At 41.6% G+C, this 9,819-nt stretch overlaps 1 protein-coding gene and 1 pseudogene across 1 annotated transcript; both read right to left on the reverse strand.

Moving 5' to 3' along the window:
• Positions 1-1,081: 1,081 nt before the first annotated feature.
• Positions 1,082-2,055, reverse strand: LOC121021169 (olfactory receptor 51B6-like; annotated as a pseudogene).
• Positions 2,056-8,561: 6,506 nt separating this feature from the next.
• Positions 8,562-9,500, reverse strand: LOC121021190 (olfactory receptor 51B6). Its single transcript, XM_040461420.1, has one exon. It carries the CDS (start codon positions 9,498-9,500, stop codon positions 8,562-8,564), a length of 939 nt encoding a protein of 312 aa, XP_040317354.1.
• Between the last annotated feature and the right edge of the window lie 319 nt (positions 9,501-9,819).

The raw sequence follows: 9,819 nt of genomic DNA on the forward strand, positions 1-9,819 counted from the left end.
AGATCTGGGAAGTTCCTCTTTGGCGATCAAGGGCAAGGGAATGTGCAGAAGACAGAAGTTCATTTATATTTGGCCCTGATTTCATCAGTCTTTAGGAAAATAATTTTACTCTATACAGGTTGCCTGTATAAGGCTTGTTGAACTCTGGCAAAGGTATTCCTTCCTCTTCTTATATTGAATCTATAACTACCCTTCCTGCCACCATTAAGAATGAGACCTTATCTGAATCCCTCCTTACCCGATATGTGCGTGAAACATCCCTACAGCCTGCCATGAAACCCTTTTCAACAGCCCAGGCCTTCTCCTGCTCCTAACACATGTGTTTCCTCTTTGTCTTTCTTTCTACGTAATTGCACACATATCACCTACCCTTTGTTACCTTGGTTTTGCACACGTGAGGAATACATACCAAGTACCAATCAAGTCCAGTTCTACTCTGAATTAATTTCCTCTTGAGGCTCTGATTATATATAATTTCTGACTAACACCTTTTCCTTTCGTCGGGATCATCATAATAAAACTTCTTCCCCTAGATCAGGAATTGATTTACTTGCTGATGTGAATTCACTTCACTATGTAAAAATAGAGCATTCCTATTTTACTTGTGCAGTTGCCTTCTTGGCGTACTGTGTTCAATAGCAACCATTTGGAAATTAGCTCAGAAAGACTCTGCTTCACTGATGACAAGTTCTAGAAAAGGCAGGTGGTGCACACATGGGACACAACAGATAAAAGTTAATGGTTGCAAGGTTGTAAGGATGTCCAGTCCATATGAAAAAACAACCAAGAACGGAATCTGTGTTCAATTTGTTGGACCATGCCACTCAGAGTGCATGAACCCAGAGTCACATCAGAGCTGCTGCAAGTTGAATGAGAGTTAAGTACAAAATGAATATCAATTGAGCTATGCTAAGCACCTTGCTCTTTGTTTAGTGTTTTACATGACTTATTTCCTTTCATCCTCATGGGGAAAAAAAAGGGGAGTGGCAGAAAAAAAAAACAGTTGTATCTGAAATACTTTTCTGTGGCATTTGTACATTTATTTTAATGTCTTCCTTAGAAATTTATGACTGTCAAATTATTATGTTTTTAATATCTCAGTCCTTTTCCAGACAGGAGAAAGTAAATACCATGTTCTTGATGGGAACTGGAGAATACTACTGTGAATCTGCTTAGTTTTAATACTACAGATGACAGGGTTCATAAAAGAAGGGAAAGGAAGTAGATGTAGCTATTTGTGATGTGTACTAGATGGGGAACATTTCTTCCCAAATCGGTAGATGAATGTCAAACCAAAACAGTGACATAGAAGACCAAGATACAGCAGATGTGGGAGGCACATTTGTTGAGTGCCTTGGACCCCTCCTCTCCAGATGCAATACTCATGACAGTTTTGAGAATCAAAATATAGAAGCAAAAGATTATCAAGCAGTCCATTAGGACCATAGAAAATACCATCACAATAGGATATAGGCAATTGAAGGTGATGTCAGCACAGGCTAATTTGATGACTTCCTGGTGGAGGCAGAATGCATGAGAGAGGAAATAGGATCTGCAATAGGAAAACCAATCGAGAGGCAATATTGGAGGCAAGATGACTGTAAATCCCTTCATGAAAACCCCCACTCCAATCTTTATCATTTGGGTGTTGGTAAGAATGGAAGTATATCTCAGTGGGTTGTGGATGGCAACAAACTGATCATAGGCCTTGGCAAGCAAAATCCCAGACTCTATGACAGAGAAAGTGTGGATGAAGCAGGCTTGGCAAAAGCAGGAGCCATGGCTGATTTCCCTATGATTTGTCCACATCGCACACAGCACTGTAGGCATTGTAACCAGGGTCATCCCGAGGTCTGTGGTTGCCAGCATGGCTAAGAAATAGTACATGGGCTCGTGGAGGTTATGGTCAACGCTGATGAGAAATAGGAGAATGCCATTGCCATGAAGTATGGAAATCTAGATGACAGATAACGGGATAGAGATCCAGTGGTGAGCCTTTTCCAGGCCTACGAAGCCAGTCAGCAGAAAGGGTGGGGCACTGGTGTTGAGTTCCATAATGGGCATTACAGTAGGATGAATCTTCTGTTTAGGAAAGACCACGTTAGGTCTTCAGACATTCTTCTTTAGCCACTTCTACTTTTTTACTTCCTGTAGCTCTTCCCTAAACTGTAGTGACTCCAGAGAAATAAAACATTCTTTCTTAGGAAAGCCTTAGAGATGGGGGGGGAAAAAGTAATCCGATCAACAACTGCAAATCAGTGTTTAACATATGTGCCAGGCAATGTACTAGGCAGCATGGATATAGTAGTTTATGAGATAGAACTGGTTCTTGTCCTTATAGCTTGAAGTAGATTCAGAGGTCATATGTTTTCACTCATATGTGGATCTTGAGAAACTTAACAGAAGACCATGGGGGAGGGGAAGGGGGAAAATAGCTACAAACAGAGAGGGAGGCAGGCAAACCATTAGAGACTCTTAAATACAAAGAACAAACTGAGGGTAGATAGAGGGGTGGGGGAGAGGTGAAAATGGATGATGGGCATGGAGGAGGGCACTTGTGGGGATGAGCACTGGGTGTTATATATAAGCAAATTTGACAACAAATTATATTAAAAAATAGATTCAGAGAATGAAAGAGGAATAACAGCAATATGAAAATTATAATAGAAGATTTACAGAACTCTGTGGGAGCATGGCTTACTTTATTAAATCTGGCAAGGTTTGGGCATGGTCAAAGAAAGCTTCCCAGAGCATGTAACATCTGACAGGTACATGGGAATCAGGTAAAAAGGAAGGGGATTTTCACCCTGAGGGAAAAGCAGAGGAGAAATTCCTGAGGCAAGAATGGGCTTAAAGAAATAATTTGTGCTCAATGCAGTTAGAGAACTCAAGATGGGAGTAACAAATGATTAGACTGTAGAGGTTTTATTGGTTTCAAAAAGTCATACCAAAGGGCTACCCTGGTGGCCTTCTTGCCACAAAGTAAAGCTCAAAAACATTTAAGCATCTATGCTTTGTAAATACTTCTATCAGTGTTGGGATAAGCTAGGACATGGGTAAATACCAGTATATCACCATGAGCATTAAGAAGAATATTCTAGAGTGAGTTCATCTCATATTTGTGTGAAGCCTCTGAGACCTCCAGACTCACTTTCAGGTAATTCCTTAGCTGACATTCCAGCTCCTCCAATCTTTAGCCATGTAATTTGGGTAGACCCCTTCTACTCCCTCAGCCTGTGATCCTCCTCTGAAAAATAAATGAGAATTAAGTGTCCCTTGACCTGTGAGGACTAAATGCAGTAGCATCCGGGAGTGGACTTTGTAAGTGGGGCGACGCTGTGCCTCTATGATGGGTTTGGGCTACGCTTAATCAGAAGGCCGTTCTGAATTTGTTTGGCAGAGGAAGGCCAGTGTCACTCACACTCAGGTATGCTGAGTCATTCCAATTTGCTCAAAACATTTGGAGAAGAGGTATAAGATAATAGGGATTTAAGAAGCCTTAAGATGACAGTGACTGAGAATAGTTAGAGGCTAGTGAAGGTTCCTGGTGTCTGGGACAGGATGGGGGGTGGGTGGGAAAAGGGGAGGGGCACTTTGGTAAGCACCAACCAGGCTGAGGGAAGCCTGCAACCTTGGGCTTCACATGGGAGTGGGGGTGAGGCGAACTTCGTCCCGGTAGAGCTGGGAGAAGCAGAATGTGAAAACCAAAACACAAAAAAAGAAACTTGGTTTTGGCAGGGATGGGTCTGAGTTGAAGCAGAATGTGAAAACCAAAACACAAAAAAAGAAACTTGGTTTTGGCAGGGATGGGTCTGAGTTGCCTATTGTCACAAGTCTAGCCAGGTCTCTTTCCTCTGACATGCTGAGACCCAGATGGGTGGGGGAGCCAGACAGCGGGGGAAGACCCAGCTGGAGAGCATAACTGCTTCCTACCTATTATACAGCAGACGTGGCCTGGATGTGTGGCCAGTGTGCCTATTTTTTAATAGAATGTCCACAAACATCTTACTTTCCCCATTTTTCAATTAATTGGTAATTAGGATATGTACTCAATGACATAGTTTCGTGCTGTTGAAATAATTTTCCAGGCACAAAATGGAGCTCGCCTGCCCAGTGGTGCCACATCAGTAACACCAAACTTAGACAACTTTCAGTCCCTGTAAACACTGCACTTGACCATACATGCAGTGTATCCAGTCAGGCAGGCCCCAAACTCCAAGCCAACTCTGAGCTTTCTCACCCCACACAAGGCTGCCTAGGTGACTGCAGACAAGATATTTTCTCAAGATATTTGTCTCTTCCTTATTCTTTGTTCTTTATTCTTCATCCTATAAAACACTTCTGCTTTCCCACCTCCCCTCCCATATTGCAGTTCTCCAGGTAGAGACTCCACTTCGTGACGTGTTAAATAAAGTTTGTTTGTGTCCCCTACATGGTCTTCTTTAATCATTTTTAACACTGCAAAGAACTGTAACTCGACAACTCTTGCCTCATGACCTTGAAAAGTTTATACATCAACCCCCCGGGGGTGTCCACTCCTGGGGAGCCCTTAAGATCTTGGATTGATGAAAAACTGTTTCCCCAAACTAATCATTCTAATCCAAAAATGTGGTGGCTTCAAGAAGACACTCTGAGTCTCTCTTCTCTCATGTGACTTCTCACGGAGGAACACCACCCAGACGTTCACCTAACAGACTTCACATTTGCCTTGCCTTTGGATCCTTCTCCCTTTTGTTTCATTTCCCTGATCTCTGTCTGCTTTGTAACCTTTCTTCTTATCATCCGATTTTCTGACATCCTTTCTACTGTCTGGCAACGTTATTTAGACCGAGCGATACCATCTGTTCTCATACATGGTGTGCAGTAGTAGATGCAAATTAATCACCAAATTCTCATTATATGGCTCAGTGCATAATAGTTCTATTTTCCCAAGCCATGAACTGAAATTCTTGACTTTCATACCAGTGAATACTGGCTCTGAATGGCTTTCTACCCAAATCCTCCAGCTTTTTCCCTTTTTACCAGCATCCCTTGCTGATAAAAATGGTGACCACCTTCCCCTACCCACACCACCCCAGCACCAGATCCACTATAGCTCTCTATCTGTGTGGGGTTTGAGATCCTGCAAATCTACAGTGCCTATAGCTCATAAAGAAGGGAATGAACAAAGAAGCTCTACTCTGCCTTTAGTTACAGAATTTGCACACTTAGTTCCTAATGGATAATAGGCCCACTTCTGGGAATACGCAGCAATTTAAAGTAAAGTGTCTAATGTCAGATTCTGTAAAGTCTGCTTCTGCTTTAATCTGAGGCTGGTCTATTTGGCAAGTTTTTTTTTGTTTTGTTTTGGTTTTTTTTGTTCTGTTAGTCTACACCCATGGTCATTAGAGTGCCTCCCCTCCTCAACCTGATTTAGGCTCTGGGTGGCGGGGTGGGGGGGTGGTGGTAAATACCTGGTGGCACTGACAGGAGTCAAGAGGAAGCTCATACGAATAGCTGAAGAGAGCAACAAGGGAAATAGATAATCTATCCCAGGGTCCTGAATTATTCTAGAGCTATCTGCCTCTATTCCCACAGGTCTTTTGCCTTTTTCTTCCAAATTACATCTGCCTAGTAAGAAAGACAGATTTTGGCTTTTCCCTATTCCAAAAATCTGTAAGAAAAGATTATTTGGGAGCCCAGTTTTGAGGGGAGTCTTTGGGATATATTCTTATGCCTCATCACCTCTTGACTGACATATTGCTGCCTTTCTCTGTAAGTTTCATTAAACCAACTCTCTATACCCTACCCATGACCTGTTCCCTATGCTGAGCCTTCCAGGACAAGAAACACTGGAGCTTCTTATTGACCTGTTCACGAGTTTTTTGTTCATCGGTGCCATAGATGTGACCCTAGACCCCTAAGCCTGGCCAAAGTCTTGGCTTCAACACCTCCTCTTTAGATCATACCAAGAAGCCAAACTTCAAGGAGCATTTGTTTCAGAAGGTCCTCTCCAAGGCCCATTTCTGCCTCCTCCCTTCTTTGTTCTCCCAGCTTTGGAGCTTTGGAACAGTGGTGCCCCAAGGTCCCAAGCTGTATCCTTGTTTGGGTTTAGCCTTGTCACCAGAAAGGTGATTAATTTTAAGCATCACATACTAGTAGGGAAGAAAAGTTAGAGAGGATGGCCTTTTTGCTTTTTTTTTTTTTTTTTTTTTTTTTTTTTGGAGAACTCCCAGGACTTTGCCTTTACAGTGAAACATATGTGGATAAAAGGACCAGAGCAGGGCATTAAATTGCTCTATTAGGAAAATTTCCCCACCCTAACTCCCTTGGCCCAGGTGTTCAACTGGGACCATTGTGATCCCAGAACTCTGCTCTGTTTCATAGAACTCACCTCCATCAAAAAGAAACTGACTTCCCAGTCCTATATTTCTTATGAGCTCTTTCTCAGATCTCTCCATACCATCTCTGCAATGTAAGGAAGGACAGAAAGGGAAGAGAGAAACTTTTGGAGGTGTCAATCAAATGCAGCCATTTGAAGACTTTCTAAAAGATATTGTTATCCTAATGCCCTTTATATTAGTCTGCTATGGAAGGCCCCAGGATCATTGGGCCTAGAGAGAAAGTCAAGAAAGATTTCCTTTGATGGAATTTAGATCCGTCTGAGTTGATTCCCGAGAGTACAGAGAAAGGATGCATCGTGGCATAAAGAGTTGTGAGCTTATTTATATTTTTGAGGGTGTTCCATGAGAATACAACTTAGATGCCCAAATATTGGAAGACATTATAGGGCATAATAACAGAGACATTCAGAGGACATGCAGATTCAGAAAAATAATCAGAAAAGCCGGGGTGCCTGGGTGGCTCAGTCGACTGAGCATCCAACTCTTGATTTCAACTCAGGTCATGATCTCACAGTTCAGGTTCGTAGGTTTGAGCCCCGTTTAGAGCCCTGTGCTGACAGTATGGAGCCTGCTTAGGATTCTCGATCTCCCTCTCTCTGCCCCTCACTCCTCCCATGCACACATTCTATCTCTCTCAAAATAAATAAATAAACATTAAAAAATAGAAGAAGAACCAGCAAACCAACAGACACATAGAAACATGGGTCACTTTAAGTTTTATTCATTTGATCAAAAACTTGTATTTTATTAAGGATTTCCCATGTGGCAGTTTCTATAATAGAGTAGGAAATAAGACCTATAATATCATTGTCCTCCTGGAGCACACGGTCTATAAACTATGAAAGGAGAGAGACAAATGTCATACAGACCAGATACACAGCTGAATTGAATAAAAATAAATGAATGAATGAATGAATGAATGAACAAAGAAACAGTCCATTGAGCTGATCTGGTAGAGATTATTTATGAACCTGGAAGCTGCTCTAAAGGTCTGGTTTCATGTTTGTTTTTTCCATGCTACTCAGAAATCCCAGGAGTTCTGGAAAATTCTTACCTTCGTATGAGCAAGAGTAGGGGCAGGAGTCCAAGACCGCTTTGAATGCCAGCATGACAAAGCCCAGTGATAGGCTCCCTCTATGTGAAGGGAAGTGACTAGTCACTGGGTGGCACCTTGTATGATCCTAGCATTTTGTATTCAATCTTCTGTTCATAGGAACATCTTCTCTGATTCACTTTAAAACCTATCACCTGAGTCATGTGTACTACTCTTCAGCTGGCCATAGGACCATGAACTCTTCCCCATGTCTAGACTGTGACCAAAATAAACTTTCATAGCTATTTGGAACCAGGAAAGGTAATTTTTCTTCTTGTCACAGGCATTGCCTCCCTCCTCCCCATTCACACGTATGACCAACTATTTGTCAATTCTGGTATTTTTAACATTCCTTCAGTCTAGTCTTATCTGTGGTATATTGCCAAGCTAGAACTTTAATACCATTTTACTATGTGAAAATATATATCTCTATTCCCCTGTATCTAGAACTAGCTCATCAAGATAATGGTCATCTGGGTTAGGAATTATCTCTGTGTTATTATATTTTTACATATGTTTACATATATGTTATTAATAATGATAACATCTAATAAATATTTATCAAACATTTAACTGGACAGACTTACATATAGGTTCCCTAGAGTTGCCATATTGAACTGAGGATTGGGTAAGTCTCATCATTTCACTTAGTGCAGTTTTCTAGAAATAGCAACTATTTCCATATTAGCAAAAAAAATAGATGAATGTTTGAGATTAGGAGTGTCATTGCTAAGTATATCAGAGCCAAGACATGCAGAACATTTGGAAAAACAATGGGCTTTGACTCAGTTAGAGACCAATAGTCTAGATCCAAGAATTGTGTGATCAGGTGTCTTATGCCCACTAAACAGGGTGGGTTACTTCTGAAGAGAATAAATCAGTTGGACACCTGAGAGATGTGCTTAATCATGTACATATATTATGCCATTTGCTATCTAGCAATAAATGGGCTATGTGAAATGATATTCTGAATATCAGAGAGAGGTAGGTTTCCACTGACATGTCTTTCCCTAGTTGCTCCTAACAACAAAGCTGTCAGTTTGTCCAGGTTCCCCGAGTTATTCTTGGAGAGCAGTGAGTCAAATTTATGCTCTAGAGTTAGGCAGAGAGAATAAACGAATTATACCACTCTGGATCTGCTTGGTTTTAATGCTATATATAACAGGGTTCATAAAAGGGGGGAAAAGGAAGTAGATGTAGCTCATTGTGATGTGGACCACACGAGGAGCATGCTTTCCAAACCTATGAATAAATGTTAGACCAACTACAGTGACATAGAAGACCAGGATGCAGCAGATGTGAGAAATGCACGTATTGAGGGCCTTGGCCCTTTCTTCTCCAGAAGCAATGCCCATGACAGTCTTAAGGATCAAAAAGTATGAGAAAAAGATGATAAGAAAGTCCAACAAGACCATTGCAAATACAACCACAACTGGATAGAGACGATTAAAGGTGATGTCAGCACAAGCTAACTTGATGACATCTTGGTGTAGACAGAAAGCATGAGAGAGTACATGGGATCGACAATAGGGAAACCAGTGAAGGCGGATAATTATTGGCATGATTGACAGACCAGCCCTTGTCAATACCCCCATCCCAATCTTCATTACCTTGGTGTTGGTAAGGATGGAAGTATATCTCAAGGGGTTGCGGATGGCAATGAAGCGGTCATAGGCCATGGCAAGCAAAACACCAGATTCTACGATAGAAAGAGTGTGGATAAAGTAGGCCTGAGAGAAGCAGGCCTGATGGCCAATCTCTCTGTGATTCAACCATAGAACGCCCAGAACTGTGGGCATCGTGGTCAAAGTCACTCCAAGGTCTGTGGCTGCCAGCATAGCTAAGAAATAGTACATGGGCTCGTGAAGGTTATGATCATCCCTGATAAGAAAGAGAAGAGTGCCATTACCAAGAAGTATGGAGATGTAAACCCCTAATAATGGGATGGAGATCCAGTGGTGTGCCTTCTCCATGCCTGGGAAACCAGTAAGCAGAAACAGGGAAGTGGTGGTGTTGAGCCACATTGCAAGCCTTGCAAAGAAGAAAATACTCCCTTCAGGTAATGCAGTAGAAGCTCTTCTGTAGAAGTTGCCCTTGAGTGTGCTACCTGTTCATAAGATGTGTATCAGTCTTGACTTCCAATGATAGCAAGGATGATAATTTAGTCATTATTTGGAGATTTCTAGGTATGGGAGAATAGAGTGTATAAGGAACTCTATGTATTATTCATTGCTACTGTACAACATACAGGAAATACAGCAATGTCGACAGAATAGACCTAGTTGATGTCCTTATAAATTATATAACCAAGAAAATAAAGGCAAAATGCAAGAAGACATCAGT

Source organism: Herpailurus yagouaroundi, unplaced genomic scaffold (genome assembly GCF_014898765.1).
Source record: "Herpailurus yagouaroundi ecotype Mexico unplaced genomic scaffold, PumYag 255, whole genome shotgun sequence".
NCBI classification, from domain to species: Eukaryota; Metazoa; Chordata; class Mammalia; order Carnivora; family Felidae; genus Herpailurus; species Herpailurus yagouaroundi.